At 41.7% G+C, this 19,568-nt stretch overlaps 2 protein-coding genes and 1 long non-coding RNA gene across 3 annotated transcripts; 2 read left to right on the top strand and 1 right to left on the bottom strand.

Annotated features, from left to right (window-relative positions):
* Positions 1–322: 322 nt before the first annotated feature.
* On the bottom strand, positions 323–6,570 carry RPL24 (ribosomal protein L24). Its single transcript, XM_083500744.1, has 6 exons — positions 6,504–6,570; positions 6,298–6,373; positions 5,494–5,604; positions 4,285–4,421; positions 1,343–1,406; positions 323–450 (listed from the first exon to the last, which is right to left on the bottom strand). The coding sequence occupies exons 1-6, from the start codon at positions 6,506–6,508 to the stop codon at positions 370–372; spliced, it is 474 nt and encodes a 157-aa protein (XP_083356870.1). The 5' UTR covers positions 6,509–6,570; the 3' UTR covers positions 323–369.
* On the top strand, positions 1,418–2,779 carry LOC310705880. Its single transcript, XR_014525508.1, has 2 exons — positions 1,418–2,437; positions 2,508–2,779. It is a non-coding gene; the product is annotated as an uncharacterized lncRNA (long non-coding RNA).
* A 193-nt stretch (positions 6,571–6,763) lies between the features above and the next one.
* CEP97 (centrosomal protein 97) lies at positions 6,764–19,316 on the top strand. Its single transcript, XM_083500728.1, has 11 exons — positions 6,764–6,896; positions 8,502–8,644; positions 9,390–9,548; positions 10,385–10,486; positions 11,029–11,142; positions 12,728–12,894; positions 14,378–14,542; positions 14,807–14,940; positions 16,583–17,360; positions 17,819–17,894; positions 18,219–19,316. Exons 1-11 carry the CDS (start codon positions 6,830–6,832, stop codon positions 18,936–18,938), a joined length of 2,625 nt encoding a protein of 874 aa, XP_083356854.1. The 5' UTR covers positions 6,764–6,829; the 3' UTR covers positions 18,939–19,316.
* Positions 19,317–19,568: the final 252 nt, after the last annotated feature.

The following is a 19,568-nucleotide window of genomic DNA, read 5'->3' as shown; positions in this document are numbered from 1 at the left end:
TTTTCTTTTTAGCTACCATTGGATTTTACTCATCTTTTAAATGTTTTTAAATAGCAGTTATTAAATTGATAATTTAAACGTTTTTATTTTATTTTTCTTAAATAAATGTTCCCCAACATCTTTTTGCATTGTAACGAAATAAACACTAGCATTTCTTAACTGTCTTACAAAAGGCATTTTTAGTTTTCCCCCACAAAAATCCTTGCCTATCATTCTAGCCATTATGCCCACCTTTCTAGTCATTAATGACGTATAAATAACTTTTAATATTTAAGGTAAGAAAATTACACAAAATCCCCAGAAGTGACCAAGAAACAGACAGTTTACATGTCAAATGTTTATTTCATGTAACCAAAGCAGTCAAAAAAGTTAGCGTTTTCCACCAACACGAGGAGCAGAAACTTTTACCGGCTTCATGATTTTTTGCTTTGGAGCAGCCTTTGTAGGTGCCTATGAACAGAAAAAAAGAATGAATGAGAATATGCTACTTGGTTATTTATCACTGTAAATCAGGTCAATAATTGTGAATGCACAAAGGGAAATATCAGGTTTAAAGTGAAAATACAAATTCATGCTTGCTATTTAACAGGGACAATAAAGGAAGACAACCCCACACTATTATATTATTCCCAACCAATGGAAGTAACATAGGAGAATGTGAGCTATACCCCTTGAATAAACTGGCAGACCTGAGGATCAACCAGACAACAGTTCACTTTAATTCTTTTAAAGCTTACTGTGGCTGTTCCCTGTATGGAAAGGATCACTCAAGTGTTGACTTTGCATAGCTAGAGATAGGAATGAGACTCATGTGCTACCAATACTCATGGCTATATGACACTTACCTGCTTCACAGCAATTAATGAACTACTATTTTTCGATTATGTTTGTGCCCTGATAGACATGATACAGGACAATTACAAATATGCTTAATAAATAAATTTAGGTAAAAATAGGACAGCCAAATGGTTTCTTAATAGTCTGCTCCTATGCATGTTTACACGGAACAGAGCCCCAACATGATGTAATGGTTAGAATTCTGGGCTTAGAAGGACTACTTGTGTCATCTTTTGCGCCTTAGCTAACAGGGCTTCTCAAAGGATAACAGAAGGAACCCCAATGTACAAAATCCTGAAAGGCAGGAAATAATAAAAAACGGGATGGTGTAAGGGATTCAGCAAATTAATTGGAACAGATATTTTCATGGGATTATTATGCAACACAGAAAAATGCTAAATTTAAAGGTCATATCTTGCTTTTGGAGTTTTAAAGAACTATTAGGAGGAAACTCAGAAAGCATATACAACTTCTCATCTTTAGCCATTCTTTGGGTAAACATTACCTTTGTTGTGGAGGGTACAGTTTTCTTAGTAGCCTGCTTAGCCTTCTTTGCTTCCTTGGCAGCTCTATAAATGATATTTACAGGAACAGACTTTGTGTTAAGAATAAATGCACAATTCACAATTCAAAGTGTTGGTGCTGACCTTTAAAGCCCTAAACGGCATGGGTCCTTTATACCTGAAGGAGCATCTCCACCCCCATCATCCAGCCTGGACACTGAGGTCCAGTGCCGAGGGCCTTCTGGCGGTTCCCTTGCTGCGAAAAGTGAGGTTATAGGAAACCAGGCAGAGGGCCTTCTCGGTAGTGGCCCCTGCCCTGTGGAATGCCCTCCCATCAGATGTCAAGGCAATAAGCAAGTATTTTACTTTTAAAAGACAACTGAAGGCAGCCCTGTTTAGGGAAATTTTTGATGTTTGCTGCTGTATTGTTTTTAATATTCGGTTGGAAGCCGCCCAGAGTGGCTGGGGAAACCCAGCCAGATGGGCGGGGTATAAATAAATAAATTTATATTATTATTATTCATTGCTTTCACATTCCAGAATGGATTAAGAAATAGGCTTCGTCTTCAAATACAGCAGAATGAGGTGACAGTATTGGCCAGTGGTTTTCAACCAGTATGCCGTGGCACCCTGGGGTGCCTTGAAGGGTGTTCAGGCATGCCATGAGGAACACTGGCCTCTGTCCCTCTTTCCTTCCCTTCCTCCTCTGATGCCCTCTTGTGTCTCTGCCTCCCCAAGGCTTAGATGGCTGACTGTTGCAGCAGCCCTGGCTACAATCTCCCCAGGCAAATGATGCCTCTGGGTCTGGCCAGGGGATGCTGGTTGCTAGGAGCAAGCCCAGCCAGCCCTTGCTGTTGGGAATGTTGGAAGGCCAGGCAGGTTCCACACTAGCTTTTCTTGTGCTTGCTGTGTGCAAGGCCTGCCTGGGAGCTGAGTGCCCAGTGCTGAAGGGGAGCCTTTCCGCCATGCAGGTCTGGCAGCCCCCACTAGCCTCACATTCACCTCTGGCCAGTCTCCATTGGGCCACAAAGGCTGAGGGCATCCTCTTCCCCAGGCCCTTGTGAGGCAGTGTGAGGAAGCACCTCTCTTTGGGCGGTGTGTGTGTGTATGTGTTCAGAGACCAGGGGCTGCAGCAGCGGCTGCCCAGAGGACTCTCAAGGAGAGGAGGCTAAAGGAACACTCCACAAGGGAGGGTGTTCGAAAAAGGTTGAGAGCCTGCCAGCTCTGCAGGCAAGGGGTGACATAACTGGGCTCCTGAGCCCCACAGGGGTGCTGCAGAAAGAAGGTAGTTGGGTAAGGGAGCCATGGACTCAAAGGTGGAAAACCTCTGGGCAAGACTATTCCTGACTATAGGTAGGCAACCCCATTTTTGAGCACTTCCTTGCAAACTGAGGAAATAAACTTTCCCAGCTCTGTTTAGCTCTCTTTACAGTTTCTTTTTTTTTTTAAAAAAAGTGTAGCATTGAAATCTGAAACTGCCTACCCCATCTCCTAAATGCAAAGACCAGGTCATAAAATGCATTACTTCTTATTGTACCATTTTACACAAAGCATAATAACTGCTTTGAATTATTTTTCTTACCATCAGTAAGTATATTCATTTTATAAAATAAATACACCAAAATTAAAACAAGGCTAATTACTTCACTGCACTACTTTTACATCTGACACTCGAAAATGATATAAATGGCTTTGGGGATTATCCAAGACCCTAAACTTGGGAGGAGAACTAAAGATAGCCTGTGTTGCATTGTCCATTGTGAGGGCTCCAAATGTTTTGAAACTGGTGTAGAATGGATGAACCTCAGCCCTGCTCTTGAGGTTGGGGCAAGGAATTGGGAATGTCTCCATATGGTATTGAAGACAAGTACTCATCATTAGGGAGTGGACAAGATCCTGGCAATCACATTTTTTTAATGCAGGCTAACCAATATTTAACCCAACTATCAAAAATGGATATTCTACGAGGTGTCACCTGTTTACATTCAAACAATGATCACAATGAAAACAGAAAATAAGTTTTTTGGCTGAATTCGCTGGTGGTTTAATTGCCTTTAATTGTGTCAGTGAACTTGTTTTAATATTGCATGGTTTGTTTATCTTTTGTTTCCACCCCATCCCCACAAAATACCTATGTACAGTGGTGCCTCGCAAGACGAAATTAATTCGTTCCGCAAGTTTTTTCTTCTTGCGAGTTTTTCGTCTTGCGAAGCACGGCTTCCCATAGGAATGCACTGAAAATCAATCAATGCGTTCCTATGGAAACCGTCTTCAGACCAGGTCCGGGGACAGTCTGTCCCCCGACCTCTTCTGAAGGCTGGGGGGGGGGGACAAGGGCTTTTCTTCCCACCCCCAGCATTTTAAAAAACCCCGGGACAGCGGAGGACTTCTCCGCTGTCCGGGGCGATTTAAAAGCCCCTGGGAAGGCAGGCAGGGGGGACAAAGACTTTCGCCCCCCGCCCGCCTTCAGAAGAGGTCCAGGACCTCTTCTGAAGGCCGGCGGGGGGCAAAAGTCTTTGCTCCCCCCCCGCCTGCCTTCAAAAGCCGTCCGGGATAGCGGGAAGCGCTTCCCTGCTATCCCGGACTGCTTTTAAAATGCTGGCGGTGGGGAGCAAAGCCTTTCGGCCCCCGCCGGCCTTCCTGGACCTCTTCTGAAGGCCGGAGGGGGGGGAGGCTTTGCTCCCCACCGCCAGCATTTAAAAGAGGTCCCCGGAGATTTCCCTATGGGCTTTCTTCTTGCGAAGCAAGCCCATAGGGAAATTCGTCTTGCGAAGCAACTCGCAAACGGAAAACCCTTTCGTCTTGCGGGTTTTCCGTCTTGTGAGGCATTCGTCTTGCGGGGCACCACTGTATTAACAGCATACTTTTTAAGTAAAATAAACAAATTTTAGAATAATGGCATTCCTGTAAAAATAGAAACCAAAAAAATGTTATAATTACTCACCTAATGGCCTGTTCCCTTTGGGCTTTTCGCACTTCAGGCTTTTGATTTCTCTTGGCCATTATTTCAGCCAAAGAGGCACCTGTAATTGCCCTATGGCACTTGACAGCACGGCGGGTACGTTTCTTTTGTACCTCTTCCTACGCAATGAAGAAAGAGAAATACAGTAAGAGCCTGCAACTTGTGCACATTCAGCTTTACACACTTGGCAAAAAAGAGGGGCGTCCTATCTGGGAACTTTGGCAATCCCACCCGCCGTTACACCCAAAATTGAGGGCTTAATCTACTAAAAAAATCTATTCACTATTGGGAACACACCTTTTTCATAAACCTCTGAAGAGCCTGATAACGTAAGTCCATACACTACACTTCTAAATAACTGCTACGATTTCATTGCTATTAGTCATTGACATATTTTGACCTATTCTCTCCCAGTTTAAGCTTCAAATGCATCCACCTCTAAAAAAAGTACAGCTTGTGGAATCAATCATTTGAACTCAGGGTATTGATGTTGCAATTCATTTTTATATGGCATCATTTCTATTCTGTTGCTATATTTGTTATCCAACTTGAAAGGCAAGGCACAAATTGAAAATTCACATTGAATTTTTCTAGATTTAAGGTCTATTTCACGTTCCCAGAGGAGTGCTTAATGGACACTGCTTTATCATCTAATTATTTCAGACAAAATATGGATATATCAAAGGGTGATTCCAATATAAATCTGTCACAAAGAATGCATAAAAGCTCACATATTCTCTAAATAACACCGAGTCAATGTTATGTTGGTTATTTTTCTCTGACTTTAAGACTGAACATACTTCAGAATATATATGTACAGGATTGTGCTACCAAGCAGTTCTCTGCTTTTTCAATGAACTAGCCACAAGAGTTCATTATTGAAAACATTTGCTACAGGAGGCAAAAAACTTAAAAAGAACCATTTCCAACCCTAGTCACCAACTTCAATTAATAGATCAGCCTCTTTCCTCTAAAGCAATGTCCTAATACTGTATTATTTTTTATCACCATCTATCTCAAAACAATATTCACTTTTCAGTCATCACAAAAGAGCTCTTATGTGAAAACCAGACACTACCACAAAACACCGTAGACTAACTGAACAGATCATGCGACATGCTAAGCTGCTACATAAGTGTATTTAAATATATATATAACCCCTTGTCCATTTATGAGGCACAACATATTTACCGACTGTCCTTTCTTGTGCTTCCGCCTGTACAAAACAGTCCAGTTGATCTGACGGGGGTTTCTCTTGGAAAGGAATGCAGACTCACATTTTGCATTCAAAAACTGGAAAACCTGAAACATTGAGTTCATTTTAAGTGTTTACTTTACATGCCACACATACAGTACTATGTACCAGATGTAGGCTCACAAGCTTTCCAAACTTTTCATGTTGGTGACACACTTTTTAGACGTGCATGATTTCATGAAACAGTAATTCAGTTTTAATAGCAAATTGTAGGTTAAATTAACCCCTTTCCAGACCTTCTCAGCCCTACTGAGCGAATAGAAATATACGATACTGCTATGTACTATTTATCCTATTCAAATGCTAAACCACCAACATTTTAACTACCGTAAGGTGTAAAAAGTCACACACATACTGGCCAAATGGACTCAATTCTATTTATAACATCGCCAAATACTTTCACGCAAACAGAATGAATCAGATTATTATTTGGACTTTAGTTGTTCTTGTTATTTATTCTTATTTATTATCCAATTTCACTTCAGGAATAGAAAAAGGAAACTTACAGCATTTAGAAACCATTATAATCCCCCCGTAACACAAAAATATCAGTCTCGTAGGTTAAGACAGTTTTAGATCAGTTTGCAAGTCCTCGAGTCAACAGCAGCTCCTCTCCCTCATGAAATATCACATTATACCATAAAGAATCTGGGACACCATTAGTTCCCACTTGGCTACTTTCAGGGTTTAGCCAAGCCCGCTGCTACTCCCAATTCCTCTGCCCCTTATTTCCTCTTTACCTTGCCGTCCGTACGCGCATAGCGACGGCCGTGGCCTGGGTAGATCTTGTACCCGCTGAAGCTGCACAACTCGACCCTGCATTGCGAGAAAGAGAACGCGAAACGGGAAAAAAGATTAGCGAGGCCAGCATCCCCCGCCACCCAACCCTCTCCAAGCGCTCCAAGCGAAGGATGGCACCGGATTAGAGCCGGGCACCGGTCCTTACTTCATAATGGCGGCTGCAGGAGCTCCCTCACAGGCAACTCCAGCGGCGAAGAGAAGGAGAGGATCATGGGAAACCGGATTCTATACTCGCGCGGGGCACCCTGGGAGCTGCGCCGGTGCATGATGGGAAGCGGTGCGCTTTCTCCGGAGGCTCGTCTATTTCCTAAAATGCTCGAAAAAATCACTCTTCGCGACGCCGCGGCCCCTTCAGAGCCTTCTATTGCCACCTGCTATTTCTGAAAATTGTTTTTTCCCTCAGTGGTTTTCACCGTCCAATCAGCGTCCAGAGCCCGCCCGGTTGCCTAGCGTTGCGAGCAAGCGGGAAGTATGGCGGCGGCACCAGCGGCGGCGGCGAAAACGGAGGCGGCTAAGCCAGCCATGGGCGTCAGGGAAGGTACGGAGCGGGTCGCGGTGCCTAAAGGCGTCCCCTGTCCCTCCCCCCTCATTATGTGTATTTTATCCAAGTTGGGAAGACTCGGCGAGAGCTCTATTCAAGGCTTGGACCGTTGCGGGGCTGCCGCGCGGTGCCTTGTGGGGGGCGTAGTTTTTTCCTCGCCGCGTATCTTTGTTAACGTCCCGAGTCTGTTTTGCCTTGGACTCTAAATCCCAGAGGGCCCTGCGTAACACAGTTCTCTTTTTCTCTATTGTGGGGAGTGGGTGCTTTTTGAAACCTTGCAGGGCCGGTCAGAGGAGAGGCTAGAAGCTCTGCTGTCCCTTCGTTGGCACGAAAACCTGCAGAAGGGAAAGGGACGCGCGTCCAAACCTATCTTCTCCTATTCCCGATCCATAAGCAGGCGCCTAATGGGCAGGTGCAGCCTGCCATATAAAACACACAGGACAATGGTTGGCATGCAGGGTGCTGCTGTCATGGAATAATCCCATGTTATCTGGCTAGCATTTTGAAGGGTGCTCTGGTATTAGTTGCCAGCATTGCTCAGAGTCAGGGAATGGTTCCACCGTGAAAGAGTTTGCTGAAAATCAGATTCCCGAGTTACATTATAAGGCTTTCTCAGGAAAAAACAACAACTAGCTATAATAACATGAGACATTTTTATCACACAAGGAAAGGGATTAACATACTATTGTTTTAAGTTTGCAGAAATACCCTGTAATTAGAAGGAGGATTGTTTTGCTGGATAAGACCTCACATTGCGCACCAGAAATTAACATATGTAGAATGTATCTTATTAGCAAGCTGATTCCTGGCACATTTTGAACATATAAGTCCTCCTTGGGAAGTGGGACTTCACATTCAAAACAGCCCTTTAGTAGGATGTATTTTCTAGATTCCACCCAAGCAGATTGGCCTTACGGAAATGCAGCTGAATGAATGAGGCAGACGGCCCACACCCATTTAAGTGGTGGCTTTCCATAGCAGCCTTTGTATACTGATAAAACTTGATTTTTGGTGCTAATTCTCTGTTTCAAAAATTAATTGGATAAAGATTCATCTTCTTTCTATTATCACCTTTACATTTAAATATAAATATACAGAATTGAGAGAGAATTCACAGTGGCTTCTAAGATTAGAGTATTTTGACATTATTTTAAATATGTTGCTTATGGTGAACGTTCTTTTAAACCTTTTTCCAAATATAAAAAAATGAATTTCCAAGCTTTAGCTGGTTTGTGCATCACATCAAATCATACTTTAAACTATGACTTAATGCAAACAAGCAGTGTGCCTGTACAATGTACTTGTTCATGAGTCAATACTCTCCCACTTTGGTTGCCACTGCCTCCACATCACCTTCGCTTCCCAATAATAGAAGGAAATGAACCTGAAACATTGGTTTGCATGTAACAGGAAGCCGGCCTCTGGTGGGCTTCCTCTCTAGTGGCAGCATCAGGAATGGGGAGGGGTAAAGAATGTGCTCACATGAAACTGCAGTTTAATTTTAAACACTTGTTTAAAATGAAATTAAAACCTGACTACTATGTACCTTTCCCCAGTTCTGCATTTTTTAAAACTTCCATTTCCTCCTCCCTTTTCTCTTAGGTTCATTAATTAATTGGTCAGGCCAGGGTTTACAGAAATTGGGTTCAACTTTGGCTTGTGATGCAGATATACATACTTTGATTTTGGATAAAAACCAGCTAATTAAATTGGAGCACTTGGAGAGCTGCAAGAACCTGATGCAGGTTAGTTCCATATGTCTGTGATACAGTGCTGTGCTTATTAGGTTATCCTTGCTTTATACTTAAAGGAAAAAGCATAGGAAAATAATTTTGGGTGAAGTTAAATATATATTTAAAATCCATTCTCTTCTGTTTAGCTTCAGAGCACTATGCAACTTCTTCTCCAACCATATACACTTGGTGCTACCTTTACTCTCTCAAGCAACAAAAGAGGTCTGTCCTCTGATGCCTTTAGTGGCTTGGGAGGTGGTTATTTAATGAACCTCCTGAACTTCCACGAACCTGGCTGCCAGCTAACATCTGCTTTAAAGGCCCTGTTCTGAGGACCTGGCCTACTGACATTATGGGTAGCTCTCGGAGATGAGGTCCTGTGGAACATCCTCTCCAGACATTTAAACCTGATACTGCCTTTATTCTTCAAGGAAGCAGGGGAGGTCCTTCCTCTCATGCCTTAAATGACTTTTAACCCCTTTTCATTGCTTTTTATATTGTTTCTGTAAATTCTTCTGTGTTCTTTCATTGTTTTTAATTTGAACTTTCTAAGGCTTACATGCGAAAAGTATAGAAAAGATTGTAATTAGACTGTGAAGTCAGAACCCATATCATTACTGTCTTACATTCTGCTGACTGAATAGCTCAATCCTATATGCAGAACTAAGCTGCTTTGAGTTTGATGGGCCTTCCTCCCAGGAAAATATTTTAGGAGTCCTACCTCAGTGAGGCCTTTCTTTACTCTGTTATTTTGCAGTTGTCAGTAGCCAACAATCGGTTGGTACGGATGATGGGTGTAGCAAAGCTGACTCAGCTTCGAGTATTAAACTTGCCTCACAACAGTATTGGCTGTGTAGAGGGACTGAAGGATCTGGTGCATTTGGAATGGCTGAACCTGGCTGGAAATAACTTGAAGGTAAACTTAATACCATAATTCTGAAGAACCGCTTCCTCTTATGAGTTTCCCACCACACTAAGAGGTCCTCCTGTCAGTTCTGAACTCACATTTCAGTGGAAAAGGGGAAGTGACCTTTTCTGCTGTCACACCCAGACTTTGGATTTTTTTCATTTTCTCCCGCAATCTTCTTTGGTTCTCCTTCTCATTAACCACCTGCTGCGATGTAAAAAGTTTTCATTTTCAAAAGACCTTTAAAGGCCTAACTATTACCAGGCATATATGCTGCTCTTGGAAAGGGGAGGGCTTTTATGGGGGGGGGTTATATGAAATTTCATTGTTACCGTCTTAACTGTTTTTAATCTCTTGGCTTGCTATTTTGTTTAGTTACTATGTTTTATCTTTAATTTTTCTGATATATTATGGTTCTTGTTGTGAACCACCTTGAACATTTATAGGGAAAAGCAAGGTGCAAATGTTTTAAATAGGTGTCATATTTTAAAACCAGAATGTGTTTGCTTCCCTAAAAAAACGTAAAATGTGTTGCCTTTCAGTGGTTTCAAAAACTAAATGTTGTCTTTCTGCTTTTGGCAGAGCAGTCTGCATCACATCCTCATCCTACCTTTGTGTCCCTTTTACTTTATTTCTCTCTACTTCTCCTGCCCCCATAGCCATCACATTTCTCCTCCTTTATTGCCCCAATCCTGCTTTAAAAAATAGGTGTTAGTTTAAGATAGTGTTAAATTTGGGGAGAAAGTTCTATGGCTGATGCAATCGCTTTCTGTGGATGGTTTGTTCAGAAACATGCATAATTTATGATGTTTCATAATGCTATAAAATATTTTCTCTTCCTGTAGACTATAGACCAGATCAATACCTGCACATCTCTTCAACATCTAGATTTGTCGGACAACAATATATCCCAGATAGGAGATATCTCCAAGCTATTATTGTTAAAGGTGAATGCTGTTCAGTTGCTGGTTGGATTGAATTATTTTATTTGCTGAGAGGAGAGGGCTGTTTTTCATTAAGGCTGCAGTCCTATAACCACTTGTCTGGGATTGAGTTCCACTGAATTCAGTGGGATTTACTTCTGGGTAAACATGAACAGGATTGTGCTGTACAGCTCTTTCAAGTGTAATGCTGAAGTTCTGGGCTATCAATCCCTTTAAAACTGAAGGAAGTTAGTCACATTTTAGACCCACTGAAATTAAGGGAAAGTCATGGCTAATTTGTCAGTTAGTTTCACTAGAATTAAGGTGTAAACTAGCTTCCACTTAAACCAAAGGCAAATGCCTTTTTGCTAAAACATTTCCTTTAATATTTTTAAAGCCTATATTGCCAGTCATTTTAAATTTTATGTTTGCACTATTTAACAAAGGCATGTTTAGTAATGATGATGATATTACACAGACCTTTTTGAGTGTTTGAAGGAATTCTTATATGTTATTTAAACAAATGAGTACATATTGCATTTTTCTCCCTTCTGCTGTCTCTTAAGACTCTGTTACTGCATGGAAATATCATAACATCCTTGCGTACAGCACCTGCTTGCTTGCCTCAAAGTCTGGGTATTCTTTCATTAGCAGAAAATGAAATCAGAGACTTGAATGAGGTAAGAATACCATTTGTCAACAAAACTGAATACTGTACATATTTTGAGAATGCTTTACTTGCAACTTTGTCTTATATTCAGCTAAGTTTTCTTCACTACATTTTTAGTTTCCTACTTGTATCCATAAGAATATGGGACTCAGTACAAAGCAGCTGGTGGTAGCGCAGTGTCAGCTACTAAAGCAAATAAACAATAATGATTAGCCATTATTAAACATTTACTCCAGAAAGGCAAGAGGCATTATGAGGGACAGAGTCTCTTTTGGTAGTAGTTCACATTAAGTTTCTTTGTTGTACAGCAGGCATAGGCAAACTCGGCCCTCCAGATGTTTTTTTGAGACTACAATTCCCATCATCCCTGACCACTGGTCCTGTTAGCTAGGGATGATGGGAGTTGTAGTCCCAATACATTTGGAGGCCCAAGTTTGCCTGTGCCTGTTGTACAGTGTCCCTGCCTGAATCTGTTGATAACAACAACAAAAAATCAGTGTTAAAGTACATAAAATGTATAAAGCACTGTACAAAGACTAAAAAGCTCCTGTCTGCAGGCTGAAAGCCAAATAGATCCAACCCAAAAGCAAAGGAGGAGGTGAAATGGTAGAGGCCCCATTTCCTAACATTAGATAGCTCTCATAATTGGCAGCGTGAATGCAAATGGTTCAGGTAGGAAAGGACCCAAATGGCAGCCAGTCTCCCAGGTGAATAGATCAAGTGAACCTTTCTGTTCCACTTCTCCCTCCATGTGATTTCTGGCATCCGTCTGTCTGGAGAGACAGTGGAGAGCACCTCCAGGGGTAAAGTCAAACCATGGGAGAATCACAGCGCCTGCTGTGGCTGCAGAGACCAGTAACTCATAACTGCCTCCTACAACTGAAAGATGATGATTTGAGGGTAAGACGTGTCAAACAGCAGTTGGACCCTGCTGTCCCTTATTAATTATTGCTCTCCTGCAACAGCAACCAGGTGGAATGCTAACTTCCTGAATCTCCTCATTATCTGAAACCATCACCTGTCCTTATGAAAATATTTAAACCTTTTTCTCTCTCTCCAAATATTTTTCATGCCCTCTCCCCTTAACCAATTTCAGGTCTAGACAAGGGTTGTCAGTGTCTGAATTCTAAAGTACTCTGAAATTTGGATTCCTATATATTGTGAATGTTTTGTAATTAATCAAAATCATTTATGCTTTGGGACGTCAATATGATTATGACCATGCATAGTCCCATTCAATAGCTTTGATAGGTATCTATTGAGAAAATCTTAGGTACGTGCTATTCTGTTTGAGGACAGGGAATTGAACTAGATTAGGGCTGTAGGTTGCATATTGGTGAGTAGTAGCATTAATTTATTTCTCTGAAAAAAATCCATTACAAACAATGTAAGTTTTGATATACACACAGACAAAAAGAAAAGAGCTGCTCTGAATGGAAAGAAGCAAGTCATTTTTTTCTTCTTTCTTCCCTCAAATAGCTCATTGTGTATGAAAAATGTGGCTGAATGTGACATGCTGTTGTTTATCCCATGAAAGCAAATTGCTGAACACAGGAAAATTTCAATTAATCAACAAAGCTATTGTTTGCTTTCAGATTTCGTTCTTGGCTTCCTTTACTGAGCTAGAGCAACTGTCAATAATGAACAATCCCTGTGTGATGGCCACACCTTCTATCCCAGGATTTGATTATAGGCCTTATATTGTCAGTTGGTGTCTCAATCTTAAAGTCCTTGATGGCTATGTGATATCTCAGAAAGAAAGGTAAGAAACTGAAGGTCACTGGATTGAAGCTGACTAAACGGAAGTAGCATACTATTCTGTATGTTTGTATTTTATTAAATTTAATTGCATTACTGGCTACTTTTGCTTACAGTGTATAAACATCTGCTATTGCTGTTACTTTATTCCACCACCATTGCATCTACAGTCATCCAGCAGAGTTATTCTGAGTCTATTTTGAGTTGGATTACCCATCTGCCTGCTGTGTCAACTTTGTTAGACACTTTGAGAATAAAATCACTACAGTGGTGCCCCGCAAGACGAATGCCTCGCGAGACGGAAAACCCGCTAGATGAAAGGGTTTTCCGTTTTTGAGCTGCTTCGCAAGACGATTTCCCCTATGGGCTTGCTTTGCAAGACGAAAACGTCTTGCGAGTGTTCCGATTTTTTTTCGCTCCCCCCCCTTTTTCTAAGCCGCTAATAGCCTTTTAGCCGCTAATCCGCTAAGCCTTTAATAGCCGCTAAACCGCTAATAGCGATAATCCGCTAAGCCGCTAATAGGGTTGCTTCGCAAGACGAAAAAACCGCTAGACGAAGAGACTCGCGGAACGGATTAATTTCGTCTTGCGAGGCACCACTGTACCATCCATTCTGTCTTAGATGTCAGTGGAATAGCAGATCCTAGTGATGTAGCTTTGGTATCTCCTGTTTTGATAAATTTATACAACCCCAGAATGTAGACAACATCTTTGTAGTATTCTGTGAACTGCCTTGAGACCCCTGGCTATAGCGTGGTATATAAATTCAAATAATAATAATAATATAATATAATAATAATAATAAATTAGTAAGAAATTGTCCACTAGTCCACTGGATCTTTGCCCACCTTGATTGATTAAAGAAGCCAGATGAGGTCTGGTTGGGAGTGTAAGAGTGTAAATGGCTTATTGGAGTACGGAGTGATTACCATCCAGACTTAGAATAGCTGTTGTGGGACCTTGGTCAGGGTAGGGGGACCCCCTCTGGATCCCACTGGATAATTTCCTCCAAGACTCCAATATGCCATTCTTGGGCAAGGTTCTTAAGTGTGTGGTGGCTTCTTAGCTCCAGGGGTCCTTGGAGGAAATGGATTACATAGGCTTCAATTTTACATAGGTTCAATCCAGTTTTGGACCAGGAGTTGAAACTGAGACAGCTTGGATCACTTTGGCAGGCAACTGCTGTTCAAGGAGACAGAAAAGGGGAGTAGTTTTTCCTTGGTTCTGCTAAACCTCTCTGTGGCGATTGATACCATCATTCTGGGCTGCCAGACACTGTTTTGTGGTGGTTCCAGTCCATTCACAAGGGTCAATTTCAGAAAGTGATGTTGTGAGACTCTGTTTTGGCACCCTGATCATTTGGGCATGGTGTTTCTTATCAATTTTGGTTAAACTCTTTATTTTTATTGCCCAGTGTTTTGTGCAAAAGCATTTTATAAATGTTCACCAAGAATATTTCTTTTCAAGATGATTGTTCTTCCTTTTAGCTTGAAAGCAGAATGGCTTTACAGTCAAGGAAAGGGAAGATCGTTTCGGCCAGGCCAGCACATTCAGTTAGTACAGTATCTTGCCAGTGTTTGTCCTCTTACTAGTATGTTTGGGCTCCAAACTGCAGAGGATGCTAAACTGGAAAAAATACTACATAAGCAAAGGTAAGAACATTATTTTTTGTCAACAGTTGGGAATTTTAACAAAGTAATTGTTATTTTGTGGCAGAAAGAATAAAAGGATAACCAGTTAATCTTGACGGCTTCAGACCCAGCACTATCAACACTAATTGTTGTTGTTTTGGACTCAGAGGAACTGGTTTGCAGAAAGACTTGTGCACCAGGCTCTTGGCTGATATTTTGCTGTTGGTTTAGAGCCACTCTGGCATTGATGCTTTAACAAAACCAGTCTCAACTCCTTGTCTTTAGGTTGCACCAGAGGCAACTGATGTACCAAAGCCAAGCTGATGAGCCACCTGTATCTTCAACTTTGCATAAAGGGCAGCCTGCTACCAGTGAGCCAAACAGCCCTGTTCACAGGCCACAAATAATGACTGAAAGTGGTAAGATTCATGGGTTTCTGTAATACTGTTTGTGATGATGAGCCCATTGTCTAATATACTGATAATCCAGCAGGAGCTGGTGGAGAGAGAGGATGGCAGAACCTTATGACTTGAAATAATGAAACTAGGGAAGCAGAGATGGAGTTGAAATTGAAAGGGAAAACGGTTCTAAAGACTGGGACTCTGGGTTAGACAGAGATAGTGTTTATGATATCACACCTTGACCAATGCGATCAGCAGAGCATGCTCGGCTCCAGCAGGGTAGTCCTGCAGAGCATTGGAGTCTTCTTGCTCTCCTGTTGTCAGCCTTTCCAGAGTGTAGAGTCTTTATTGTATCAAGATACAAGATAAGTCAAACACACTAGCTACATAAACTTAAGAGATCCTAGTGCATCATCAACTATTATTTGATCTTAGAGGTTAAACTGTAGAGATCCAAAGAGACAGAGAGATCCATTCACTTACTTCAGCTCAATACTACAGTGGTACCTCTGATTACAGACGCTTCAGGTTATGCGTTTTCTGGTTGCGCATCGCGCCAAACCCGGAAGTACTGGAACGGGTTACTTCCGGGTTTCAGTGCATGCGCAGAAGCGCTAAATTACACAGAATTGCGACCCGTGTGTGTGCAGACGCCATGCTGCAGGTTGTGAACACTGCGGGTTGCTAACGTGCCTCCCGCAATGATCACATTTGCAACCCAAAGTTCCACTGTATACAGTTCTGTTCTGCAGCTATGCGGTAATAAGTAACTCCTAACTCCTTCCTGCTTAATGCAGCCTTGGCTTTATACCCACCAATGCATGGGTATTCTCCATGCATTCTCCACACATTTGTTGGAGAAAGGTAGGGTGGATGAATTTTAATTTCATTGGCAACCATGCATTTTTACCAGTGAAAGCCTAAAGAACGACATTCAAAGACACCTCTTGAGATGAGAGTTTAGCCTATTCCAGAGGCCGGCAACCTAAGGGGCCCATAAGGGTCGCTTAACCAGCACATGAGCCGCCCCCAAACTAAGCTTCCCATTTGGCGAGTCCCCGCATGCTGCGCTAAACCGGTGCGGCGCCGGGACTTTCTTCTGTAGCTCTGGAAATCGCATCTGCGCATGTCTGCGGTGCCGGAAATCACTTCTGCACATGCCCAGACACCAAAAATCGCTTCTGCGCAGGCTCAATTTCCAGCGTCACGCTGCACCGGCCCGGCCCACAGAGGTTTTCCACAGGAGTGATCCAGCCCATGCCCGGTAAGCCTTGCCAACCCCTGGCCTATTCCTTGGCGGCCCTAGCCATTTCACCAAGCCTGTTGATTTATATGGCTGTTGGTAATATTAATGTGTAGTGGCATGTTGGAAGAAGGCTTCCAAGATGTTCTATTGCCCATATGCACAAGAGAAGACTCCCATCAGACAGTGTTAAGCTCTTTCCCCACTCTGCATCCCTGAAGATGCACATGATACTGACAATTCCACCTTTCATCCAGTTAATGGAATGGACAGACATGTTGCGTACTAAGGTGATGGCTAGCGGGGGGGGGGGGGGTCACTCAGTCATGCTCTACAGAGGTTCCTCAGGTGTACAGGGGAGACCTAAATGGTTATGTTACTGCCTAGTTAAGTGTTTGTCTTCTTACCCTTTTCCAGAACCTGTTATCAAAAAGAATACATGGGTAGCAACAAAGTCAAATGATGATCATTCCTATGCAGTTAAAAATGTTTTCCCCTCATCACCACAAACTGAAATAAGTATTTCTAGAGATCTCTACCTGGATGACATGCAAACTGACGAGGACAAGTTGAACAGTAGTCTTCTATCCTCAGAGTCTACTTTTATGCCTGTTGCGTCTGGCCTCTCCCCAGTGTCTCCTACTACTGCAGAACTGAGACTTCACAGAATTAATATTGAGACAGAAGGTATGGAGGATGCTGACGTTGAATTTATAAAAGAAGTTAATAAACAAGGAACGCAGGAAACGACTTCTGTGATTCTTGGGGAATGTGCCATCAGATCAGCAGAGGCTGTGGAAACTCAAAAGGAAGATCAAGAGGAAGGAATATCGTCCACTTCTAGTTTGTCAGCAGCCACCGCTGCTCTTTCTGCTAGCATTAGCAGTTGTCAGATATCCTCTGAAGACCATGTTGAGCACAGTGACCTCAAGCGATCACATACTCCAGAAGATGGTGTTATCAAAACTGTTTTCCCTGCCAAATATCCAGAAGAATTGCCTGCTAGCGCAACTGCTACTTTAATCCAAAAGTCAGATATGCTTGAAGAAATGAACAGAGCAGCCACCAAGATTCAAGCCTGTTGGAGAGGATTTTACACAAGGAACTACCATACCAGAGCCAAGGAAGTGCGTTATGAAATTCGACTCGGTAGAATGCAGGAACACATTATACATTTAACTGAAGAAGTAGACAAGTAAGTTAGCAGTCATTTTCAAACTGGAAGTAATTACAATTTTGAGGCTAAATAGAAATATTGACTTATCTAACTGCTAACGATGTAACAAGCACAGTAGGAGTGTTTAGGAGGTGTTGATGGGGACTCTAATTCTCTAATGTCTCTAATTCTGTGTTTGGAGCAAGGTGGGAGAAAACTGAATAACCCATCAGCTTCAGAAGGTCTTGGAAGTAATAGAAGGTACAATCTGTTCTGAAGAATTACATTAATATAATTATATACAGAAAGAGTCATTCTCTTCAAAAATTATTAGTAAAAAATAAGGGTTTTACTGTGGTCAGAAGACTGTGAAGTTCACCCATACAGATCCAATGCAGAGTCCACCAAACTGCTGATAAAATGCATAATAAGTACTGCAGCAAATTGTTTAACTTTATTTATAAAATCATATATATTTATATGTTTACCATATGTAGATTAAGAAAGGAAAAAGATGAGGAGAAACTTCAAAGACTTGTGCAAGAGGAAGCTGTAAAATTCCTTTGGGACCAGGTAAAAATCTCATTTCTAAATCATTTTCTGACTTTGTGTTAATAAAAACCATGGCTCACTAAGCAAATAAGCTTAAGAGATATATGTACCATGTTGGGTAGTTTAGGTGATTTATAGTGCCTATCTACTCAGAAGCAAGTTTTGTTGAGTTTAGTGGGACTTATTCTCAAGGAAGTGTCAATAGGATTGTAGCTTAAGGGTCACCTCACACAGGATGCAGTTATTAATATTGCTCTTTCATATGAAACTATAAATATGGTGGCACATGACGTGCATATATGTCTAATTGAAATGATAACATTTCCTTTTGCGTGGTATTTGCAGGTTAGATGCATCCAGGAGTGGCAACTTTCAGTGAACTCACATCTCACTACTTTCCGGCAGCAGAATACTCCTTCATCAAGCATTTTGGGTCCCTTCAAGGTCCATATAGACTCGCCTGGTCGAAACCAAGTACCTTCTCCTGTCGGCAGTTCAACCTGGTTCGTTTCAGCTACTGAGGCTTGTCATCAGAAATGCTTGCCAGAATTTCCTGACTCGGGGTTCCATTCCTGTGTGACTGACCAGAACTGCCTTCAGGAATCTCAGTGCTGTGGAGAAAACGTGGCAGAAGTAAATGGTGACGGCTCTCTAGAGAGTTCTTTCAAAACGGTCAAACCATGTGAAGATTCTCTTTCCGAGTGCCCTTTAGCAGCTGAGGAGATTGAACTGGACCACGAGGAATGTTGTAAAGAGAGTTTCAACAGTGAGCAAGACAGCAGTAGTCTTATCCAGCAGTATTTAAAATCGGTTGAGCAGCTAGATAATGATGACAAGACAAGTTGCAGCAATGGAACAGGCAGTTGCAGGCCGAATACAGCTGCCTCATCAGAAGACCCGGATGTGTTATGCAATGCTACATCAGGCTCCCAAGAGGTGCTTGCATCGGGACAAGGTGGAACTGGTCAGCCAGAAATCTGCAATTTGAATGCAGAAAGGGCAGAAGGAAAACAGACAGACTGTGACTCTTCTTTCCAGGCACTTCCTGTTAGCATAACCGTGTAGCAGGTATTCCGTTAGAAAAGCCACATTAATATGTTTTTGTTATTGTTGTTTGTATGAGATTTTTATACATTTTTGGAGACTTGTGCTCCTGTGCTGTTAAAGCATCTTAGGTTGTGAATAGTTTTGCTAATAATCTAACCTCTGACTGACACTGTGTTAATCTGTAACAAGTATGTTTCACTACAGTGGACATGATGCACTTAACTTTTTATGTGATCTGAACAGGTTTTTATGAAATATAATTTTGAAGACTCTAACTACTTTTCTTATTACCTTACTACGTGAACTAAGCAGTTCTCTTTTCCCAAAATACTAAGCATACATGTGTGTTATTATCTTCATTTTAATAAACGAATGGGAGTAATTGAAATAGTTAAATTGAGTACTTATAATTTGATGGCTATACAAGGTTAAGACATTCACTGTCAATAATTTTTAAGTATTTTGACCAACAGTTTGAAAATGTATGCATAAACTCAGGTACTAAGCCATAGCTTGGATATTTTATTCACCAGCCTTTTTTCATTTATAAGTCATCTTTTTTTAAAAAAAGAAAGATGAAATAGTTGAATATCAGTTTAGAAACATGGCTGCTTGAGGTCCATTTATCACAGAGTCCTTTATCATAGG

This window comes from Podarcis liolepis (genome assembly GCF_965112155.1).
Source record: "Podarcis liolepis genome assembly, chromosome: 4".
Taxonomy (NCBI): Eukaryota; Metazoa; Chordata; class Lepidosauria; order Squamata; family Lacertidae; genus Podarcis; species Podarcis liolepis.
The sequence above is the reverse complement of the archived record's forward strand: the minus strand, read 5'-3'. Positions and strand labels throughout refer to the sequence as shown.

Excerpts from the sequence above, each read along its gene's own strand:
- RPL24 (XM_083500744.1), bottom strand. Across the intron at positions 1,407-4,284 it reads CAAAGGGAACAGGCCATTAG|AGCTGCCAAGGAAGCAAAGA; the intron begins GTGAGTAATTAT and ends TATCATTTATAG. Across the intron at positions 451-1,342 it reads CTGTACCCTCCACAACAAAG|GCACCTACAAAGGCTGCTCC; the intron begins GTAATGTTTACC and ends TTCTGTTCATAG.
- CEP97 (XM_083500728.1), top strand. The coding sequence starts at position 6,830 with ATGGCGGCGGCACCAGCGGCGGCGGCGAAAACGGAGGCGGCTAAGCCA. Across the intron at positions 6,897-8,501 it reads AGCCATGGGCGTCAGGGAAG|GTTCATTAATTAATTGGTCA; the intron begins GTACGGAGCGGG and ends CTTTTCTCTTAG. Across the intron at positions 17,361-17,818 it reads TTAACTGAAGAAGTAGACAA|ATTAAGAAAGGAAAAAGATG; the intron begins GTAAGTTAGCAG and ends TACCATATGTAG.